The sequence below is a fragment of the Pan troglodytes genome, chromosome 6, assembly GCF_028858775.2.
Source record: "Pan troglodytes isolate AG18354 chromosome 6, NHGRI_mPanTro3-v2.0_pri, whole genome shotgun sequence".
Classification (NCBI taxonomy): domain Eukaryota; kingdom Metazoa; phylum Chordata; class Mammalia; order Primates; family Hominidae; genus Pan; species Pan troglodytes.
Window position 1 is genome coordinate 75,729,699 of NC_072404.2, and position 24,575 is coordinate 75,754,273.

General features: G+C 44.6%; 2 protein-coding genes across 2 annotated transcripts in view; one reads left to right on the plus strand and one right to left on the minus strand.

Annotated features, from left to right (window-relative positions):
- LOC134810622 (DNA mismatch repair protein MutL-like) overlaps positions 1-24,575 on the minus strand; it is a 30,651-nt gene that overhangs the window by 180 nt on the left and 5,896 nt on the right. The window contains exons 5-8 of the mRNA XM_063815930.1: positions 21,823-21,909; positions 21,543-21,645; positions 20,175-20,358; positions 93-219 (exon numbers count right to left, since the gene is read on the minus strand). Coding sequence (XP_063672000.1) covers positions 93-219; positions 20,175-20,358; positions 21,543-21,645; positions 21,823-21,909 — 501 coding nt within the window. The remainder of the gene's footprint in view (positions 1-92; positions 220-20,174; positions 20,359-21,542; positions 21,646-21,822; positions 21,910-24,575) is intronic.
- Positions 8,607-13,498, plus strand: LOC134807025 (speedy protein E2-like). The gene is made up of 4 exons (XM_063814380.1): positions 8,607-9,400; positions 10,351-10,569; positions 11,881-12,108; positions 13,138-13,498. Exons 1-4 carry the CDS (start codon positions 9,241-9,243, stop codon positions 13,215-13,217), a joined length of 687 nt encoding a protein of 228 aa, XP_063670450.1. The 5' UTR covers positions 8,607-9,240; the 3' UTR covers positions 13,218-13,498.

The following is a 24,575-nucleotide window of genomic DNA, read 5'->3' on the forward strand; positions in this document are numbered from 1 at the left end:
CAAGGAATTAAATGCTGTTGTCACTTATTTCTTCAAACTCAAGCATAAAACCCCATTCAACTGAGAGCATTCAGAAAGCAAGCTATCCTCACCCAAGGAAACTAGATGGCTGTAGTTCTCCAACATCACATCCCCGTATGTTATCTTCTCATCAGGGTCCAGTTGCCGCCACTCCTCCTGGGTGAAATCCACAGCCACATCTTTGAATGACACTGGCCCCTGTAATGGCAACATGATCAGAATTGGGAGATATGGAAAAGGGATAGGGGGATAACATTTTACAAAGCTCACTGGTGAAGTTAACCATACCTTATTTTATGTTACAGATTATGGAAGGGAAATCATACAGGAAACACATATCCTTTGGGGATATATATATAAAAATATATATTACCCCACAAAAATAAAAACCCAAAACACAACTGAGCTCCTATTTTGCAACTGAACTGAGTTTTGGGGATATGAGATGAGTGAAACACCATGCCTGCTCTCAGAAAGCAGACAACCTAATAAGGAGATAAACATGTAAACAAACACAAGCATTTTACTCCTTGTCACTTCTTTGCTGCCAGGCCCTCCCCTTCTCCGGGACCTCTTCATGTTGGAGTGCCCACCACTCAGTTCCTGGTCTTCTTCTTCCTAACTCACTGCTCTGGGGCTCTCACCTGGTTTCAGCTCCTTGTTCTTTTGTCTTTTTTATTCTCATAGCCAGTGGCCTCTGGCTATCTGCATGGCTGAGTTTTATCTCAAACATCTCAATCTCACAGCAATAAATATTCGTTAAATGAATGAATGCCCAAAGCTGCTTTTAGAGTAATGCAGACAAGGTGCAGAATGATTTAACAAAAGAGGATCAAATTATTTTAACTTTATGCCATCAGATTAGGCTTCACAGACTCAGTTAACTTGAAGTCCTTAAAGATGAATTGTGTATTCTATGGGATGAAGGGGAGAAAGAATATGATGAGGTGTAAAAGTACCAATGGCAAACATGAAGCAGCTTCAATTTTTAAGAGGTTGGGGCTGGGCATGGTGGCTCATGCCTATAATCCTAGCACTTTGGGAGGCCGAGATGGGAAGATCGTTTGAGCTCAGGAGTTCGAGACCAGGTTGGGCAACATAGTAAGAACCTTATCTCTGCTAAAAATAAAAAAATTTTTAAAAATTGGCTGGGCATCACGGCACATGCCTGTAGTTCCAGCTACTTGGGAGGCTAAGGCAGGAGGATGGCTTGAGCCTGGGAGGTCAAGGCTACAGTGAGCTGTGAATGCAACACTGCACTCCAGCCTAGGCAACAGAGCGAGACCTTGTCTCAAAAAAAAAAAAAAAAAAAAACAGAAAAATGCAAAGCTCCTGGGCTCCAGCAATCCACCTGCCTTGGCCTCCCAAAGTATTGGGATTACAGGCTTCAGCCAGCATGCCCCACCCAAACTTGCAGTTTAGAAAAAGGAAGTGCCCAGTAAGCATGTTGCATTATCCTGTTATGTATAAAGAACATATCAACAAGGGGTTCAAACCCAGTGATACAGCTAGGACCATGTAGATCCCAAGAGATAGCAGAGGCAGAGCTGCTAGGCTGGTGGGCTGAGAAACTAAAGCAGAACATCCAAGCTTATCCACAGGCAGGCCACAGGAGCTGATAAAATCACCGAGAGAGAGTAATAACTTTCTGGGTTAAGTTAGTCCAGAAGGCAAGGAGGTGGTAGGGGTTAGAAGACTGATCGACCAATAAATAACATAAAATTACATGTCAATGCCACTTACATCAATACAAATACCCAAAATGAAACATAACCAAACAAAATCCAGTACCAGATTAAAAACATAATATACAACAGACAAATAGGACTTATTCCAATAATATAGACTACTTTAATATTTGGAAATCTATTAATATGATAAGCCACTATAACACAGCAAAGAAGAAAAATCTTGTATCCATGAAGATACTTGAAAAAGCTTGACAGAAAAAGCTGATTTAAAAAAACAAACTAAAGAAAATAGAAACTGATGGATACTTCATTAACATCAATATTATATACACAAATATAAATATTACACCCTAATATGCCATAGTACATATGATATGTGACATATGTATTTCAATTACACACAAGCACATATATACAGTTTGCGTGTATACACACACACACACACACACACACACACACACACATACTCTTATGCCTCAGTCTTCTCGGTCCGAAAGTCAGGATTTTACTTAACAGGGAAAAACTACGTATCTTCCCACTAAGATCAAGAACAAGGTATTAATAAAATGCTCATTATCTACAATTAGAGAAGAGAAAACAATTAGAGCAATATAACTAAGAAAAAGTAAAAGTGCTTGGGCACGGTGGCTCACGCCTGTAATCCCAACACTTTGGAAGGCCGAGGCGGGCAGATCACCTGAGGTCAGGAGTTCAAGACCAGCCTGGTCAACATGGTGAAACCCCATCTCTACTAAAAATCCAAAAACAACAACAAAATTAGTTGTAGTATTAAGGTCAACTTAATAATACAGAGATACCAGTTTCCCTAAATTACTTTATAAATATGCAATCCCAATAAAAATACCAAAAAGCTTTTTCCTGGAACTAGATAAGCTGACACTACAGTTCATATGAGGTGGAAGAAAATCAAAAACAGCTCAGGGAAAAAAAAATTTGGACATGGATAAAACTGGACCCAGGCCAGGTGTGGTGGCTCATGCCTGTAATCCCAGCACTCTGGAAAGCTGAGGCAGAAGGATTGCTTGAGGCCAGGAGCTTGAGACCAGCCTTGGCAACATAGCAAGACCCTGTCTCTACAAATAAAAATATATATATATTAGAAAAAACATATAGACAGAGACATGAGGACCTCTGCCCTCAGGTGTGATAAATTAACAAGTACTGGATATACCCTCCAACCTGAAACAGCACACACCAAAGAACAACAAAATCAAAAACAGAAAGAAAAATAAAACAAGAACATATATGAAGCAATGATTTGTTTTTTTGTTTTTGTTTTTGTTTTTTGTTTTTTGAGATGAAGTCTCGCTCTTGTCTTCCAGGCTGGGGTGCAATGGCACAATCTTGGCTCATTGCAACCTCTGTCTCCCGGGTTCCAGCAATTCTTCTGCCTCAGCCTCCCCAGTAGCTGGGATTACAGGCGTGCACCAGCATGCCCGGCTAATTTTTATATTTTTAGTAGAGATGGGGTTTCACCATGTTGGCGAGGCTGGTCTTGAACTCCTGACCTCGTGATCCGCCCGCCTTAGCCTTGTTGTTGTTGTTGCTGTGATTACAGGTATGAGCCACCACGCCTGGGCTGAAGCAGTGGTTTTCAAGGCACTGATTATCAGGCAGTAGAGTTATCTATGAGTGATGGGAAATAAACAAGGTGAACCTATCAATTTCTGCCTTGAGCGTTTCCAGGCCATGGAGCAGGGAAGAAGAACCGAGGCAGATGTGAGGAGAAAGAGTTGTGGGATGGGAAAATGGGCAGGAAATTACAACCCATAAGGAAGAAAAGAATCAGTCCATCACAACTGGCCCAGAATTGACACAGAGTTCACAACCGGCACAGAGCACTGAGAGAGTTCATCGTTCTATTCCAAATGTTCAAAAAAATCAAGACAGGCGAGATGTAAAAAAGACCCATGCTAACTTTCTACAGATAGTACAATATCTGAGATGAAAATTATACTGGAAAAGATGAACAGCATCATGGAAAAAAGAGATTAGTGAATATAAAGACAGCAACAGAAGTTACATAAAATGAAACAGAGAAAAAAGAATTAAAAGCAAATAAAGAGCAACAGTGTGCTGTGGGAAAATTTCAAGTGGCCTAATATACAGGCAACAAGAATCAATGGAGGGGAGGTGGCGGGTACATGAAGAGATAATGATAAAAATGTTCCCCAAGTGATGACACCACAAACCCAAGATCCAAGAAGTTCAATGATCCCCAAAACAGAAACATGAAAAAAAGATACCATGACATATTGCAATCAAATTGTCCAAAACTAGTGATAAAAAGTTTAAAACAATAAGGGGGGAAGAAAAAAAGACATGTTATATATAGGGGAACAAACATGAGTATGAGATCAGATTTCTCTTAGAAAAAAATGTAAGCAGGAAGACAACAGAGAAACATATTTAAAGCACTGTGGAGAAAAATCCAGCAAAAACAACTTTAAAAGCAAAGACACAATGAAGACATTTGCAGACATATAATAATTCATCATCAACTAGAAGAAATGTTAAAGAAAGTCCTTCAGGCAGAAGTAAAATGACAGCAAATAAAAATTTAGATTTACACAAAGGAATGAAGAGTACCAGAAATGGTAACTGTGTATTTTCTCTCATTACTTAAATCTCTTTAAAAGATACCTGGGCCAAGTGTGGTGGCTCACACTTGTAATCCCAGCACTTTGGGTGGCTGAGGCAGATGGGTGACCTGAGGTCAGGAGTTCGAGACCAGCCTGGCCAACATGGCAAAACCTCGTCTCTACTAAAAATACAAAAATTAGCCGGGTGTGATGGTGGGTGTCTGTAATCCCAGCTACCCAGGAGGCTGAGGCAGGAGAATCACTTGAACCCGGGAGACAGAGGTTGCAGTGGGCCAAGATAGCACCCCTGCACTCCAGCCTGGGGGACAGAGTGAGACCCTGTCTCAAAATAAATAAATAAATAAATAAATAAATACAGTTTAATTAACAACAACGTAGTAGATGGTGTGTGGCACTGATACCACCTGTAAAAATAAAATGAACAACGGTGTAAAGACCAAGAGGAGAGAAATGGAAGTGTCCTATTGTAAGCTTCTCTTATTCTAAGAAAAATGGATATTACTTAAGAATAAACTATGACAATTAAAGTTGCATACTATAAATTCTAACTCACTAAAATAACAAAACAGTGTGATAGCTAAAAAGCCAACAAAAGATATAAAGTAGAATCATAAAAAATTCTCAACTAATCAAAAGGAAGGAAGACAAACAGAGACATTTTAAAAAGAAACAAAGAAGATGAGACTAAAAGAAAGCAAAGACAACGGACTATAACCTAACTCGTTTTATCAATAATCACATTACATGTAAATGGTTTATACATCCCCAATTATGAGACAGAAATAGACTGATGAAAACAAGCAAGATCCAAATTTTGCTGCCTGTAAGAAATAATACTTTAGATATAAAGATGCAAATAGGTTAAAAGTAAAAGGATGGAATAAGATATACCATGCATGTATTACTCAAAAGAATGCTACATAAATAACAAAGTACATTTCACAGCCTGGAATATTAGCAGGGATAAGGAAGGCCATTTTACAAAGTGGTTAATTAATCAACAGGACGTAATAACCTTGAACATTTATGTATCTAACATAACACATAAAGCAAAAAGTGGTAAAATTGCAAAGAGAAACAGAACCACAACTGCAGCAGATTTCAATCCCCTCTCCCCCACAATTGATACAAGTGGGCACACAATCAACAAGGATATAGTACACCTGAACAACACAACCAACCAACTTGATCTCATTAACACTTATCAAACACTCCACCCAACCAGAGCAGAACAAGCCATCTTCTCAGGCATGCACAGAATTTTCCCAAGACAGATCCTGTTCTGAGCCATAAATTTAAGAGGTTCCATGTAGCATTCCAGACAAAAATTCACAGTCTAAATCTAATCATGAAGAAACATCAGGGAAACCTAAATTTAAAGACTTCTATAAAATCACTGGCCTGTATTCTTCAAATGTTATAATGGCACTGAGGAACAAATCCGTATTAAACAGACTTAAAAAGCATGAAAACTAAAGGCAATTAACAGTCCTAGACTGAATCTTCTACCAAAAATTAAAAATTGCTATAAAGGAAATTATTGGGAAATTGGCAAAACTGGAAAATGAACTATAGTTTAGATAAAAGTATTAAATCAATGATAAATTTCCTGAATTCAATTACTGTGCTATGGATATTTAATAGAATATTCTTGATTTTATGAGCTCTAATCTAAAACTTTATAGGGTAAAGAGGCATGACACATTATACCCACTCTCAAATAGTTCAGAATATATATATATATATATATATATACACATACGTATATAGGCATATAAATGATTAATGTGGGAAAATGTTAAGAATGAAGTATCTGAACAAAAGGAAGTATCTGGGATTTCTTTGTAAAATCCTTGCAATTTTTCTGAAAATCTGAAATTATTTCAAAATAAAATGCTAAATAGAAAATAATGCTATCAAATATATATGTATATATTTGCTATTAAAAACATATATGTATATATTTGCTATCATATATATCAAATATATTTCAAAAGGACTCAGAAACCAACTTAAAGGGATTCTGTCTGGCCAAAGATGGAACCACTTAATTTTCAAAAAGAATCACAACTTCTATGTACTGAAATATTTACTATCTGTTTAAACCCATGAGCTCATGATGGTAACAAAACAAAATACCCTCCTGCTTAAAAGCCTACTCAATATTTTAGAAACTGTCTTTCCTGCATGAATTACATAAACAAATAGAGAATAGAAATTTATCTTTAGAAAAGTATTCTAGGCCAGCCGTGGTGGCTCATGCCTATAATCCCAACACTGGGAGGTTAAAGAAGAGGATCACTTCAGCCCAGTTCAAGACCAGCCTGGGCAACATAGAGAAACCTGTCTCTACTAAAAATTAAAAAATCCGCTGGGCATTGTGGCATATGACTATACTCCCAGCTACTTGGGAGGCTGAAGTGGGAGGATCACTTGAGCACAGGAGTTTGAGGCTGCAGTGAGCCATAAACGTGCCAGCCTGGGCGACAGAGTGAGACTCTGTCTCCAAAAAAAGAAAAGAAAAGTATTTTAGCCATTTTTTTTTTTTTTTTTTTTTTTTTTTTTTGCGATGGTGTCTCGCTCTGTCACCCAGGCTGGACTGCAGTGATGCAATCTCGGCTCACTGCAACCTCCGCCTTCCAGGTTCAAGCGATTCTCCTGCCTCAGCCTCCCAAGTAGCTGGGATTACAGATGTACACCCCCACGCCCAGCTCATTTTTTCTGTATTTTTAGTAGAGACGGATTTAAACATGTTGGACAGGCTGGTCTCGAACTTCTGACCTCTGGTGATCTGTCTGCCTCTGCTTCTTAAAGTGGTAGGATTACAGGCATGAGCCACCGCGCCTGGTTTGCCAATTTTTTGACAACATATCAATAACATTTACGATGGGCACGGCCTCAGTGTAGTGTGTCTAGACAAGGTGGCCGGAAGAGAGAGGAATATGCAAACCAGGCTTGAAGATGAGTTAAATCAGAGCTTTTCATTCCACAAAAGAGAAATTTTAATGGGGTCAGAACATTGATCTTCTAATATTTGAAAGCCTGTTAACTAGGAGAGAGAGAGCAAACTATTTTGTTGTAGGAGGACCCACCCAGCTCTGACGGTTTAAAGCGTCATGAATGCTTCCTCTTTCAGTTTGTGCCTGTTAACTAGGAGAGAGAGAGCAAACTATTTTGTTGTAGGAGGACCCACCCAGCTCTGACGGTTTAAAGCGTCATGAATGCTTCCTCTTTCAGTTTGTGCCTTTTCTATGAGCAAGAGACTCCTAGGAAAACAGCAGCCCATTAGGAAAACGTGTGGGAACTCACTCGCGGGTTCTTTATTTTTTTTGAGATGGAGTTTTGCTCTTGTTGCCCAGGCTGGAGCACAATGGTGCGATCTTGGCTCCCTGCAACCTGCGCACTATGAGTTCAAGTGATTCTCCAGCGCCCTCTCCTGAGTAGCTGCGATTACAGGCATCCACCACCATGCCTGGCTAATTTTTTGTATTTTTAGTAGAGATGGGGTTTCACCATGTTGTCCAGGCTGGTCTCAAACTCCTGACCTCAAGTGATCCACCCACTTTGGCCTCCCAAAGTGCTGGGATTACAGGCATGAGCCACTGAGCCCAGCCGGGAACCCACAGGTTTTTTGGATGGTCTCTGAATGTCATGTAACTCTTTTATTTTTTATTAAAAAAAATTTTTTTGACACAATATCTTGCTGTGTTGCCCAGACTGGAGTGCAGGGGCAAGATCATGGCTCACTGCAGCTTCTAACTCCTGGGCTCAAGTGATCTTCCTGTCACATGAGTCTCCCAAGTAGTTGGAACACAGGTGCCAGCCACCACACCTGGCTAATTTGGTTTGGTTTGGTTTTTTTAGAGATGGGCTCTTGCTATGTTGCCTATACTGGTCTTGAACTGCTGGCCTCAGGCAATCTTCCTCCCTTGGCCACCCAAAGTGCTGGGATTACAAGCATGAGCCACTGTGCACAGCTGAAATTTTTGACTTAGTCTTTTTGTACATGTGATATTTTATTCATAGAATCCATAAATGGTAGGGAAATTTCTGAGTTCAGAGCAATACATATGATACAAAACTTGATATACAGACTAGAGTTTCTTAGCCGAACTGGAGGGTCTGGCTTAGGTAATCCATGGATTCCCTGAAATTGGGGACACCATTGGAAATATGTGTGAGCTCAGGGGCAGTTTCCTATGATTTTTAGGCCTCAAAATGTCTCTTGGACTCAAAATTGCCTTAGGGCAGAGGACGTGTGTACCCCCAGTACAGAATCTCGGACAGTGAATGTGAGTAAACATTCGGCAGAAAAGCTCTGCCAAACTGAGTGCTCTCATGTGACTTTTTCATCAAGTCAGTATTCCTGGGATCTCTTGTACATGATAATCTCACTCTTGTACATGATAATCTCACTCTTATAAGGTTTCATCGTTTCTGCTTACCCTAGTTTTCTTTCCCACTCTGTTCCCTCTCCCACCAGACTGGACTCTGAAATGGGCATGTACAGAGACGAAGAGACCCCAACATGCTTCAGGCTTTGAGTGGAGAGGACAAAGCCTCTGCTGGGACAGGGAACAGAGGGATGTGGAGTCCCTGAAGATGCTTTTGGACAATGGTCTGAGGTTGGGACAGTGGCAGGAGATACCATTCACCCAGGATCTCCAGGACAAGAGATCAGAATGGCAGTTACAAGTGTTTTTTTTCAAACTGGTTGCCAGGTTGGCATGAGCCATGACATCAGAGATTCCGACCTTCCTGATTGGAGGGACCGGACTCCGTGGTGCCTGGAGATCAGTTGGACAACAGTATCTTCTCAGAGCTGTTCTCCACTCCTGACTTCTCCTAGGCTTGAGAATTGATAACATACTCTTCTGGATCCGAGCAGTGTCCAGAAGAAGGCCATGGACAGAACGGAGACTAGGTTCCGTAAGAGGGGACAGATTACGGCAAAGATCATGACCAGCCGTCAACCGCACCCCCAGAATGAGCAGAGTCCCCAGCAGAGCACCTCGGGGTACCCCCTCCAGGAGGTGGTGGATGATGAAGCGTTGGGACCATCAGGTGAGGGGACTGGTGGAAGAAGAGGTGGGATAGGATTGACTAAGACGAAGGAAGGGGGCCGGGTGCGGTGGCTCACGCCTGTAACCCCAGCACTTTGGGAGGCCGAGGCGGGTGGATCACCTGAGGTCAGGAGTTGAAGGCCAGCCTGGCCAATATGGTGAAACCTCATCTCTACTAAAAGTATAAAAATTAGCCAAGTGGTAGTGGTGCACACCTGTAATCCCAGCTACTCAGGAGGCTGAGACAGGAGAATCACTTGAGACTGGGAGGAAGAGGTTGCAGTGAGCTGAGATCACACTACTGCACTCCAGAAAAAAGAAAAGAAAAGAAAAGAAAAGAAGGGTCAGCGGTCAGGAAGGAGAACCTGAGGAGGCTGTGTGGGAAGAATGGAGAAATTCAGGCTGGGTGCGGTGGCTCACACCTGTAATCCCAGAACTTTGGGAGGCCAAGGCAGGCGGATCACTTGAGGCCAGGAGTTTGAGACCAGCCTGGCCAACATGGTGAAACCCTGTCTCTACTAAAAGTACAAAATTGAGCTGGGCATTATGGCAGGCACCTGTAATCCCAGCTACCTGAGTGGCTGAGGCAGAAGAATAAGTGGAATCCAGGAGATGGATGTTGCGGTGAGCTGAGATTGCACCACTACACTCCAGCCTGGGTGACAAAGCAAGATTCTGTGTCAAAACAAAACAAAACAAAAAAGGAGGGACTCAGAGAGCCAGGGACCAGGGAAGGACATGAAGCAGTGTTCGGAGGACAGAGAGAGAGAAGAATGGGGAGGGGAAGGAGCGGCACATGGGGTTGAGCAGAGGAGAAAATCAGAAAGATGGCTTAGAGAAGAAAGCAGTCTGCAAGTCTGGGGAGGATGGAGAGTGGTTTGGGGTTTGGGGTCGGGGTCTAAGGTGATCAGATGCAGAAGCATTACACGGTGGCCTGGTTTCTTTACTCAGCCCCTGGGGTAGATCCCAGCCCCCCATGTAGGTCCCTTGGCTGGAAAAGGAAGAGGGAGTGGTCAGATGAATCTGCGGAGGAGCCGGAGAAGGAGCCCGCCCCTGAGCCTGAGGAGACCTGGGTAGTGGAGACGATGTGTGGGCTCACGATGAAGCTGAAGCAACAGCAAGTGTCACCCTTCCTCCCTGAGCACCACAAGGACTTCAACAGTCAGCTTGGTAGGAGGACACCCCAGAGAGCACCTCCAATCCTGTTCTTTCTAAAAAGAGGAAACTTCCAATAACCACACTTTTCCAATGGGAAAGATACGCCCCCAGTGGGTGAGCTCTCCACGCAGGAGGACTCAGAAGTGATCACTCATGAGGGACACTTAGGAGACGATAGAGGACTAGGCTAGACTTGATAAAGTTTGGCGCTTGGGATGAGAAAGCTTGGTTTCGGGCCAGGTGCAGTGGCTCACGCCTGAGATCCTAGCACGTTGGGAGGCTGAGGCAAGAGGATTGCTTGAACTCAGGACTTTGAGGCTGCAGTGAGCTATGACTGCACCACTGCACTCCAGCCTGGGTGACAGAGCAAAACCCTGTGTCAAAAGAAAAACGAAGGCCGGGTGTGGTAGCTCATGCCTGTAATCCCATTACTTTGGGAGGCTGAGATGGGTGGATCACTTGAGGTCAGTTGTTCGAGACCAACCAGACCAATATAGCGAAACCTCATTTATACTAACAATACAAAAATTAGCCAGGCATGCCTGTTATCCCAGCTACTCAGGAGGCTGAGACAGGATAATCGCTTGAACCCAGGTGGAAGAGGTTGCTTTGAGCCAAGATAGCGCCACTGCATTCCATTCTGGGTGAGAGAGTAAGACGCTGTCTCAAAAAAAAAAAAAAAAAAGAAGGAAGGAAGGGCCCAGAAGTCAGGAAGGAGCATGTGAGGAGGGTGTGTGGGAAGAATGGAGGTACTGAGGCAGGGTGCAGTGGCTCACACCTGTAATCCCAGCACTTTGGGAGGCCAGGCAGGCAGATCACTTGAGGCCAGGAGTTGGAGACCAGCCTGGCCAACATGGTGAAACCCTGTCTCTTCTAGAAGCACAAAAATGAGCTGGGCGTTCTGGTGGGCACCTGTAATCCCAGCTACTTGGGAGGCTTAGGCAGGAGAATCACTGGAACCCAGGAGGCAGAGGTTGCAGTGAGCCAAGATCGCACCACTACGCTCCAGCCTAGGCCACAAAGGAAGACTGTTTCTCAACAACAACAACAACAACAACAACAACAAAAAAAAAAGGGACTCAGAGAGCCAGGGACCAGGGAAGGATATGAGGAAGTGTTCTGAGGACAGAGAAACGGGAGAATGGGGAGGAGAAGGAGCGGCACATGGAGCTCAGCAGAGGAGACAGACAGAAGGAAAGATGGCTTGGAGAAGCCAGCAGTCTGCGAGGCTGGGGAGGATGGAGAGTGGTTTGGGGTTTTGGGTCGGGCTCTAGTGTGATCAACTGCAGAAGCATTACACCGTGGCCTGGTTTCTTTACTCAGCCCCTGGGGTAGATCCCAGCCCCCCGCATAGGTCCTTTTGCTGGAAAAGGAAGATGGAGTGGTGGGACGAATCTGAGGAGTCGGAGGAGGAGCTACGGAAGGTGCTCGCCCCTGAGCCTGAGGAGATCTGGGTGGCGGAGATGCTGTGTGGCCTCAAGATGAAGCTGAAGCGACGGCGAGTGTCGCTCGTGCTCCCTGAGCACCACGAGGCCTTCAACAGGCTGCTTGGTAGGAAGACACCCCAGAGAGCACCTCCAATCCTGTTCTTTCCAAAAACAGGAAACTTCCAATAACCACACTTTTCCAATGGGAAAAATATGGCCCAGTGGGTGAGCTCTCCATGTGGGAGGAATGTGAAGTGATCACTCATGAGGGACACTTAGGAGATGATAAAGGATTAGGTCAACTTGATAAAGGTCAGCGCTTGGGGTAAGAAAGCTTGGTTTCGGGCCAGGCGCGGTGGCTCCTGCCTGAGATCCCAGCACGTTGGGAGGCTGAGGCAAGATGATTGCTTGAACTCAGGACTTTGAGGCTGCAGTGAGCTATGACTACAACACTGCACTCCAGCCTGGGTGACAGAGCAAAACCCTGTCTCAAAAGAAAAACCAAGGCTGGGCACAGTAGCTCATGCATGTAATCCCAGCTACTCGGGAGGCTGAGACAGGAGAATCGCTTAAACCCGGGAGGCAGAGGTTGCAGCGAGCCAAGATCAGGCCACTGCATTCCAGCCTGGCCCACAGAGCAAGACTCTGTCTCAAAATAAATTAATAAATAAATAAAAATAAAAATCCAAGAAAAACAAAATCAATAAACAAAGAAAGTGGTTTCAGCTGTGCCCTCTGAAACTTAATGTCTCTTACTGACTTTTCTAAACCGAAGTGTCTCCATCCATAGTGGGGGATACCAAGGCCATGGTCACACCCTGATGTGACTGTCTCATGACGAAATGATGGGAATTCCTCTATGACTCTGCAGTGGTCCCTCCGTGTCTGCTGGAGGGGGTCCTGGCTGATTCCCAGCTCTACATCCTGTAGATTCTCACACCCAGGGCCTCCTTCGGCCTCTTCTCAGGGGAGTCTCAGAGCAGGAGCCTCTCTCCCTTGCCCAGTGAAAGTCATTCTCCCCTCTCCCATCCACCTCACCCGCGGCCACAATCCTGAGACTTCCCCCCGGGAGGCACACTTCTCCTCGCTGCCCTGCTGCTCCCACGGAAACCCTGTCCTGCTTCTCACACTGACATCTGCTCTCTAATCACAGAGGATCCTGTCATTAAAAGATTCCTGGCCTGGGACAAAGATCTGAGGGTGTCGGACAAGGTAAGGTTGTTCTCCATGTAACTGTTCCTGTTCCAACGCATGGCTGGGGGGAGGGCGCAGCTTCCAAACCCACAGTTCTCCCTCCACCACCTCCCACCAGATGCTCCTACAGTCTTTTTTTTTTTTTTTTTTTGTGAGACAGAGTCTTGCTCTGTTGCCCAGGCTGGAGGGCAGTGCCTCTATCTTGACTCACTGCAGCCGATGCCTCCCGGGTTCAAGCGATTCTCCTGCCTCAGCCTCCAAGCAGCTGGGATTACAGACATGAACCACCACGCCTGGCTAATTTTTGTGTTTTTAGTAGAAACGGGGTTTTGCCATCTTGGCCAGGTTGGTCCTGAACACCTGACCTCAGGCGATCCACCCGCCTTGGCCTCCCAAAGTGCTGAGATTATAGACGTCAGCCACTGTGCCCGACCAGCTCCCACAGTCTTGAGTCTTGGCACCCACAAATTTTTTTTTTGTGAGACAGAGTCTAGCTCTGCTCCCCAGGATGGAGTGCAGTGGCATGATCATAGCTTATTGCAGCCTCTAATTCCTGGGCTCAAGCAATCTTCTTTCCTCAGCCTCCTGAGGAGCTCGGAGTAGGCACATGCCACCACGCTCAACTAATTTTTGAAATGTTTGTAGAAACAGGGTCTCACTATGTTGCCCAGGTTGTTCTCGAACTGTTGGGCTCACATGATCCTCCTGTCTCCACCTCTCAAAGTACTGGGATCACAGGCTTGAGCCGCCACTCCCAGCTATTCTTGGTCTTTTTATGATTTGTCAGCATCTCCCTCAGGATTCTGCTGGTCTCTTGCAGAGTGAATGAGTGGCCCCTGCCTCTCCTATGGGTCCTTTGGGATCTGAGCTCTGGGCCACAGTCTGGCCACAGCCCTGAAGCTCCTGGCCCCTCTACTCTCAGCTCTTTGGGACAGTTCTCTGCCTGGCACACAAATGACCCTCCTGACACCAGCCGACCTAGACACACCCCCTCCAAAGATACCATCGGAGCCCACCATCCTGGGAGCATCACCCAAAACCCTTCCTCTGGCTTCTCGGATTTGCATCCGACCTTCGAATACCCCTCCATCTCACGCCCATGATCCCAGCAGGAGTTTGAGACCAGCCTGGCCAACATGGAGAAACCCTGTCTCTACTAAAAATACAAAAATTAGGCAGGCGTGGTGGTGCACGCCTATAATCCCAGCTATTTGGGAGGCTGAGGCAGGAGAATCACTAGCAGAGATTGTGTCTCCTCACCCCCTCTCAAAAGAAAAAAAAAAGAAAGTTCCTGCAGCAGTTAAAGCTGTGAAAGACAGGCACTCTGCCATGCAATTCTTTGTGATTTTTCTCTTTTCTTTTTGGAGTTGGGGTCTTGCGCTGTCACCCAGACTGAGGTGCAGTGGTGTGGTCATAGCTCACTGCGGCCTCAGACTCAAGCTCAAGCGATCCTGTTACCTTGCCTTTCAAATTGCTGGGATTATAAGCATGAGCCACTGCATCTGGCCTGTGTGACACAATTCTGTTTTTTATCTTTTTTTCTGGGGGGGGAGGGGGATGGAGTCTCGCTCTGTCACCCAGGCTGGAGTGCGGTGGCGTGATCTTGGCTCAATGCAAGCTCCGCCTCCTGGGTTCACGCCATTCTCCTGCCTCAGCCTCCCGAGTAGCTGGGACTACAGGCGCCCGCCACCATGCCTGGCTAATTTTTTGTATTTTTAGTAGAGATGGGGTTTCACTGTGTTAGCCAGGATGGTCTCGATCTCCTGACCTCATGATCTGCCCGCCTTGGCCTCCCAAAGTGCTACGATTACAGGCGTGAGCCACCGCACCCAGCCTATGTGATGCAATTCTGATGTCAACTCCCTGATGTTACCTCAAATGCCACAGGTTAAGGCCACCAGCCCCCACTAGGCTGCCCTCGCTTTAGACACACCTGCAGGCTTGGGTGTCCTCAGACCACATGTACTTCTCACCAACTGGCTGCAAATGTGGAGGTTCCCACCATGCCCTCAAGTTCGATAACTCACTAAAACAATTCACAGAATGCAGAAAAGCATGATACTTTCTTTCTCTTTTTTTTTTTTTTTTGAGACGGAGTCTTGCTCTGTCGCCCAGGCTGGAGTACAGTGGCCACCATGCTTGGCTAATTTTTGTATTTGTATTAGAGACGGGGTTTCGCCATGTTGGCCAGGCTGGTCTTGAACTCCTGACCTCAGGTGATCCACCCGCCTTGCAATCCCAAAATGCTGGGATTATAGGCATAGCCACCATGCCCGGTCGACTTCTAGAGTTTCAATAACAGAGATGTGATTCAAGAAGGGAGACATGTTTTGTAGATGGCAGGAGCTTCATGAAAAGAAGCCAATGAAGGGCAGGACGTGTAGCTGTCTACCTACAGGAAACCAGCCAGGAGCCTCCCCACAGGGACTTCAGCACAGATGGCCGGGAAAATCTGCATTAACCTGACCTCTGGACCTAAGAGAGGACAAGGCCTTGACCATTTCTACAGACTCACAAGATGCAGTCTCTGTGGTCCATGCCCATGGTGTGATCTGGGAAACGGGGGACCTTCTAAATGCCAACAACAAGGAAATCAAATGTGCAACAAACAGAAATACCGGCATAGACGTGGGCCATGGAGAGGCCTAAACAGATGACTGCAGTTCACTGCCAAGGTCATCAAAGGGGTGACTCTGAAATAATAAATTTCAGGTGCCACGGCCCAAATAGCTGCATGAGTTGGGGAAGTCCTCCACATGCCTCTGCTTCCTTCAGTACCTGTTTATGAAATAAGCCGAGGTACTTCCCTGGGGAATTTCCTTTCTCTTTCTTTCTTTCGAGACGGAGTCTTGCTCTGTCGCCCAGGCTAGAGTGCAGTGGTGCAATCTCGGCTCAATGTAACCTCTCCCTCCTGGGTTTTAGCAATTCTCCTGCATCAGACTTCTGAGTAGCTGAGATTACAGGTGCATGCCACCATGCCCAGCTAATATTTGTATTTTTAGTAGAGACAGGGTTTCACCATCTAGGCCAGGCTGGTCTTGAACTCCTGACCTCGTGATCCACCCGTCTTGGCCTCCCAAAGTGCTGGGATTACAGGTGTGAGCCATCACGCCCGGACTTTTGTTTTATTTTTTGAGACGACGTTTCACTCTTGTTGCCCACGCTGGAGTGCGATGGCACGATCTCAGCTCACTGCAACCTCCTCCTCCCAGGTTCAAGCGATTATCCTGCCTCAGCCTCTCGAGTAGCTGGGATTACAGACACCCAACACCAAACGCAGCTAACTTATTGTATTTTTAGTAGAGATGGGATGTCACCATGTTGGCCAGGATGGTCTTGAACCCCTGACCTCTAATGATCCACCTGAATTGGTTTCCCAAAATGTTGGGATTACAGGCACAAGCCACTGCGCCCAGCCCCTCCCATACCTCTTTTGGTCAAGGCAGCACAATTCAGAAGAATCTTGCCAGGGAAGACTGGTAAATGGACGTCGACGTGATGCCTATGGCTCCTGGTGGATTTAGATACCTCCTGGTGCTTATTGATATCTTTACCAGTTGCACGGGGGCTTTTCCATGCCAGACTGAAAACGCAGGAGATCAATGATCAACCTTCAACTATTTACTAGCAGAACACTGAGGGGACTGTGCGGTCACCAATACCTCCTATTGCACTTGGATAAACACCTCCCAGGAAATAGAGATGAATAGAAAGGACATAGTCAAACAAGCAGAATGGCTGCATTCCTTCAACCAGAAGGGCCATTAGTCTGTTTTCACACTGCTATAAAGAACTATGAGAAACTGGGTAATTTATGAAGAAAAGAGGTTTAATTGACTCACAGTTCTGCAGGCTGTACAGGAAGCATGGCTGGGGAGGCCTCAGGAAACTGACAATCACGGCAGAAGGCGAAGGGGAAGCAGGCACATCTGGCCATGTTGGAGCAGGAGAGACAGAGAGAGTGAAGTGGGAGGGCTGCACGCTTTTAAACAACCAGATCCCACAAGCGCTCACTCAATATCACGAGAACGGCAAGGGGGAAGTCGGCCCCCATGAGCCAATCACCTCCCACCAGGTCCCTCCCACAACACTGGGAATTACAATTTGACATGAGATTTGGGTGTGGATACAGAGCTGAACCATGTCAAGGGTAGTTCAACCGCTGAGATTGATTGATTGATTGATTGACTGAGATGGAGTCCTGCTCTGTTACCTAGGCTGGAGTGCAGTGGCACAATCTCGGCTCACTGCAACCTCCGCCTCCCGGGTTCAAGCGATTCTCCTGCCTCAGCCTCCCGAGTAGCTGGGACTACAGCACATGCCACCATGCCTAGCTAATTTTTGTATTTTTAGTAGAGACAGGGCTTCACCATGTTGGCCAGGCTGGTCTTGAACTCCTGACCTCGTGATCACCCTGCCTCGGCTTTTCTTTTGCTGGAATTACAGGCGTGAGCCACTGCACCCGGCCAACAACTGAGATTTAGAAGGCAGTCGAGTCCACTATACCGCACCTCACCTGGTTTCTTCCTCTGTTGGGGCCCCTCGTGGCCACTGTTCTGTTACTTTTTGGTCCTATTTATTTAAATGGATGGTGAGCTGTTTGTCCTCCAGGCTCCAACACTTCCACCTTCAGCTTGTATTACAACAATACCAGCCTTTCAAGCTACTCCGGGTGACCCCAGAACTCATTTGAACTCAGAAGCCCAAGAGTTTCATTCCTTTCACTTTAGGGGACTCAGTGCCCTGCTCAGCATGAAGTCGAAGCAGAAGCATGACCTCCATCCCTAATCCCTCAAGAATGAGGAGTGGAAGGTGTTGGCAGGAGGGTGGGGGTGAGGTTTGTAGATCTGTAACTGCATCAGACCAAATCTGGTTCAACTTTTTTTTTTTTTTTTTGACGGAGTTTCACTCTTGTCACCCAGGCTGGAGTGCAATGGTATGAACTCAGCTCACTGCAACCTCCACCTCCTAGGTTCAAGTGATTCTGCTGCCTCAGCCTCCAGATAGCTGGGATTATAAGGGTGCACCACCACACCTGGCTAATATTTATATTTTTAGTAGAGACGGGGTTTTACCATTTTGGCCAGGCTGGTCTTGAAGTCCTGACCTCCACCTGCCTTGGCCTCCCAAAGTGCTGGGATTACAGGCTTGAGTCACTGCACCCGGCTCAGTTCAACTTTTATGTAATGAGGTTGTCAGTTGTTTTTCAATTGCCATGGACCCACAGGTTGAAGGGCATGTACCCTGTGCATGCCCAGGGTAACCAAGCATGCAACCACGGAGTGGAAACTAAAAGCTCGGCCTGAAGAGCTGAGACTGATTTAAGAACTGGACACTCCATGGCAGGAGCCAGGATCCAATCAGATTGAGTTTTGCTGTCACCCCATGGCAGGATCCAGTCAGATCACACCTCCCAGCATTACTTTATTGCAAGATCCAATCAAATCACAACTCATTACCCTATGCTTATAAAACCTGACATAGCCCCCAGCTGGGTAAGGGAGATTTGAGTATTTCTTCCTGCGTTCTTGCTAGCTGACTTACAAAAAAGCTTTAAAAAAAAGGCCACGCGTGGTGGCTCATGCCTGTAATCCCAGCACTTTGGGAGGCTGAGGCAGGCAGATCACTTGAGGTCAGGGGTGCAAGACCAGCCTGGCCAACATGGTGAAACCCTATCTCTACTAAAAATACAAAAATTAGCTGGTCATGGTGACACATACCTATAATCCTAGCTACTTGGGAGACTGAGGCAGGAGAATCACTTGAACCCAGGAGGTAGAGGTTGCAGTGAGCCAAGATCACACCACTGCACTCCAGCCTGGCCGACAGAGTGAGAAGACTCTGTCTAAAAAAAGAACAGTTAAAATTAGCACCAAATGCTTTACGAGTAAAAAAAGTTTTTAGCTGCATATGTTTAAGTAACTTTTTAGATTGTAAAAAATACACATCCAAAATGGAAAGGCACAAAGAAGAGAGCAAAAAGTGCATGAGATCTCACATCCAAGGATAACCGCTGAGAACATGAAAGTGCTGACTCTTCCAGCCTTTATACTATACACATTTCGGCCGTTGTTTTGTTTTTATAAAACCGTAATCATATAATACAGATAGTTTTATAATCTGGTTTTTAAACACAACAATTACATAACATTTAGCTGTTTCTTTTGCATTCAGATTCATAAGGGTTCCAGTAACTCATTTATCAGAAAACCAAGAGAAATAGTCTCATTAAAATATAAGTACATAAGGCAGGCATGGTGGCTCACGCCTATAATCCCAGCACTTTGAGAGGCCGAGGTGGGCGGATCACCTGAGGTCAGGAATTCGAGACCAGCCTGGCCAGCCTGGACCACATGGTGAAACCCCGTCTCTGCTAAAAATACAAAAATGAGCCAGGTGTGGTGGTGCGCGCCTGTAATCCCAGCTATTCAGAAGGCTGAGGCAGGTGAATCGCTTAAACTCGGGAGGTGGAGGTTGCAGTGAATCGAGATCGTGCCACTGCACTCCAGCCAGGGCGCCAAAGTGAGACTCCATCTCAAAAAAAGATAAAAATTAAAAATAAAAATAATATATATATATGTATATATATTTTTCCAGACAGGGTCTTACTCTGTCTCCCAGTCTGAAATACAGTGGCGCAATCATAGCTCACTGCAGCCTCAAGTTTCTGGGCTCAAGTGAATCTCCCACTTCAGCTTCCCAAGTAGCTGGAACTACAGGTGGATGCCACCATGCCCAGTCAATTTTTTTTTTAATTTTTCATAGAAAGAGTCTCACTATGTTGCCCAGTCCTAATAAACACTATGTGATGAAAAGAAAAAAGTAAATCACCCTAAAGTTAAGTCTTTAATGTTAAGTCTTTAACGAGAAATGCAAATAAAGCATTTCTCAATAGATTATGGCAAGAGAATCAACTGAAGAATAAACATCTTTAGTAAATCTTTTGCTCATGTGCATTAACCAATACTCTTGAAAACCAAGATTAATTTACTGTACCTTCTTAATATTCCTTTGAAATTCCTTATGGCGCACAGGTAGTGTAGAAAATAACTGCTTCACGCTGACTGTGGTCCCTCTGGGGTGGGGGTAGGGGGTTTTCTGGATTATTTTCCCATCGTGATCAAACACCAGTCGAGTCCCAACCTTCACCGATGCAAGGCAGGTAGAAATGGTGACATCGCTGTGAGAGAATACCAGGCGTGGTGTGTTCAGTGAGAGACCCGTGATGTTGAGCATTGACTATGCTTTTCTTCACTTGCTTTTCTCTCAAAACTTTCTTAAAAAGCTGATGATCCCTCTGAGATAACCAAGATCTAAACGGTTGAGGAGTCATCATAAAATCTAAGGTTTGGCATCTAAAAGACAGGGAGACAGAGAGCACTAAACATGCTTTGTTTTGATAAAAGCTTTGATTTCATTTTTCAGGTTGAATTGCCAAACCATAAATGATCTCAAGGTTTATTTATTCACAAATAGAGATTTGTTTTGTTATTACTCTTCAAATAAAATTGTTTTAAAGAATTTTTTAAAGAATTAAAAAAAATTTTTAAATTTTTAAAGAATCCAAGAGATATTATAATTAAAATGTATATGTAGGGCAGGGTGCAGTGGCTCATGCCTGTAATTCCAGCACTTTGGGAGGCCGAGGAGCGCAGATCACTTGAGGCCTGGAGTTCCAGACCAGCCTGGGCAACATGGCAAAACCCCATCTCTACTAAAAATACAAAAATTAGCCAGGAGTGGTGGTGCACGCTATAGTCCCAGCTCTTCAGGAGGCTGAGGCACGAGAATCACTTGAACCTGGGAGGCAGAGATTGCAGTGAGCTGAGACTGTGCCACTGCACTCCAACATGGGTGACAGAGTGAGACTCTGTCTAAAAAAAAAATATATATATATATATACACATACATATATACACACACACATATGTGTATATATACACACACATATATATGTATATATATACACACACATATATATGTATATATATATTTAAATATAATTATAAAAATTTAGTATCTGGGCTATAATTAAATAGTGCTTTGGTGAAATGTTTCCCTAAAATTTGATGATGAAAAGCAATGGTAACTATCATTTATTACCTATATGTTATGTTAAAATTGAGAAGTTACTGTTCTAATAAGGGTAACCATTTTTTTTAACAATACTATTTGCTTCATTTCATTCATTTATTTCCCACATTTCAGAAGTACTAGGACTTAGATTGGCAGTGAGACAAAACAGAATTCAGAAGCTAGAAGCTGAGATACCGAGATAGAAAACTGTAAATAATAACGATTCCAATTAACTTTCTGAGAGGTTTTTCTAAGGGGTCAAGTGAATGGATAAAAACATTGTATCACCTCAGTGCACACAGTGAGCTCAGAGCTTCCCCCTGAAAGCCGAAAGTTTCAACCTCAGTTAGGTCGGCAAACTCTTGAATCTTACATGTGTGATGTTTCAGAGCTGAAAGAGACTGTAAAGTAAGGACTAAGATACCTCAAGTGCTAAAACAACGGATATACATGATATCTAGTAACTGGCTGAAAAAACTGTTTTTGCGTTTCCCAAGACAGTGTTACTCAAAATTCTGAGACATGTGGCCCAATTATTTTATAATAGAATTAGAAAAAGTCAACTTACTTAAGCCTTCAAAGTTTTCTTCTTCTACCCCACATCCATTGTCTGAAACTTCAATGAGATCCACTCCATAGTCCTTAAGCTTTAGATCTAGAAAGTTTAAATATTTATGTATTTATTAAAAATGGACCCATGCTAGAATGGCATGAACCCGGGGGGCGGAGCTTGCAGTGAGCCGAGATCACGCCACTGCACTCCAGCCTGGGAGACAGTGAGACTCCGTCTCAAAAAGAAAAAAAAAAAAAAAAAAAAATGGACCCATGCTATAAGCTTTTATATTGATATTATTTATAACATATGCAAATTGAAGAGTCATAACTATACCTTTAGTTAAACGTACGAGTATCATTTTGTATATTTCATTTTTATAAAGCCCTTTCTGGCCATTTACTAGCCCAGATTAAATAGTTTAGCTTTTTCTTTCCTCTTTTTTTTTTTTTTTTGTCCATAGGCTAGTCAAATGAAGCAGTTGGAGTGGAGAAGGAACAAAAAAATCTGTAACTGGTTGTGATCAATTAGTGGTTAACACCGTTGCACTTTGACCAGCCTTTTCTTTTGAAAGAAATAATTTTAACATACCCAGTAAGGAGAAAGGGGGGCAGGCGCGGTTGTTCATGCCTGTAATCCCCGCACTTTGGGAGGCCAAAGTGAGCAGATCACCTGAGGTCAGGAGTTCCAGACTAGCCTGACCAACGTGGAGAAACCCTGTCTCTACTAAAAATACAAAATTAGCCAGGTGTGGTGGTGCATGCCTGTAATCCCAGCTGCTCATAAGGCTGAGGCAGAATTGCTTGAACCCAGGAGGCGGAGGTTGCGGTGAGCCGAGATCGTGCCGTTGCACTATAGCCTGGGCAACAAGAGCGAAACTCCATCTCAAAAAAAAAAAAAAAAAAAGACAACTGGTTCTGGAATCAGACTTCCTGGATCCTATTTTATTAGCTTTATAATCCCAAAAAAAGGAAATTTCCTGTTCTTTAATTTCCTCATCTGTAAAATGAAGATAATAAGTTCTATCTCATAAAGTTACTCAGCTGATTAATAATTTTTTATGTTTATTTTATTTTGTTATTTTCTCTTTTTTTTTTCTTGTTTTTGTTTTTTGAGATGGAGTTTTGCTCTTGTCACCGAAGCTGGAATGCAGTGGCATGATCTGATCTTGGCTCACTGCAACCTCCACCTCCGAGGTTCAAGCAATTCTCCTCCCTCAGCCTCCCGAGGAGCTGAGATTACAGCCATGCACCATCACATCTGGCTAATTTTTGTATTTTTAGTAGAGACAAGGTTTTACCATGTTGGTTAGGCTGGTCTTGAACCCCTGACCTCAAATGATCAGCCCTGCTCTGCCTCCCAAAGTGCTGGGATTATAGATGTGAGCCACTACTCCACGCCTATTTTATTTTATTTTATTGAGACGGAGTCTTGCTCTGTCCCAGGCTGGTGTGCAGTGGCACGATCTCGGCTCACTGCAACCTCTGCCTCCCGGGTTCAAGCCATTCTCATGCCTCAGCCTCCCAAGTAGCTGGGATTACAGGCTTCTGCCACCAGGTCCGGCTAATTTTTATATTTTTAGTAGAGACAGAGTTTCACCATTTTGGACAGGCTGGTCTCAAACTGCTGACCTCAGGTATCCACCCACCTTGGCCTCCCAAAGTGCTGGGATTACAGGTGTGAGCCACCACACCCGGCCTGCTTTATTTTTTTAATAGAGATGAGGTCTCACCATGTTGGCCAGGTTGGTCTTGAACTCTGGCCTCAAGCAATCCCCCCACCTTGGCCTCTCAAAGGGCTAGGATTACAGGCGTGAAACACCACGCCCAGCTATTCTGCAAATTAAATGAGATATTTCTGTGCAATTCTTAGCATAACACCTGCCTGGCACACCATAAGAACACAATAAAAGCTGTTGTTAGTATTATTACTACCTAGCTAAGTACTAGGCACATAATAGGTGCTAACTTTAAATTAAAAATAATAATTTATTACTACATCAACACTTGATAGTCTTATTTCAATAACAAATGTTTCTTGACTACAACAACACCCACTAATCATTTCTTGTGGCTTAAAACTCTCCCAAACTTACCAATATTAGTGGCACCAGCATCCAGACTGTTTTCTACTAACTCCTTCACTGCAGTGCTTAGACTCAGTACCACCTGGCTGCCTGTGCCCACCTGCTGCCATCCGAATTCCTTTGATGTTTGGCCTGCTGAGTCATCTGCAAGTCATTACCCCACAACAGTTGCTGTTTTTCCTTTTTAACAATGCATTTGTTTTGAACCATTGAGCCATTATGTTCCGGGCCAGTGGATTTTGTGGTGTTTCCCCAACTACACAGTCCTGGGGAATATTTTAAATGCCATTTAATAAAAAGTTCTGCACAATGCCGTTCCCGTGACATGTTCTGCTCAAAGCCGTCACGAGCTGGTATTCAAGGGGATGGGGTTCAGCTGAGGACCCTTTTAGGTGTGACCGTGCTGGGCAGAACGCCCTGGCATGGCTCCCCAGGGCCTGATGGGACTGTGCCTGTGCTGGGCAGTGCCCCCTCCCTTGGGTTCTTCTTCTTCTTTTTTTTTTCTTCAGATGGAGTCTCGCTGTGTTGCCCAGGCTGGAGTGCAGTGGTGTGATCTCGGCTCACTACAACCTCTGCCTCCCAGATTCAAGCGATTCTCCTGCCTCAGCCTCCCGAGTAGCTGGGACTACAGGCACGAGCCACCGCATCTGGCTATTTTTTGTATTTTTAGTAGACACGGGGT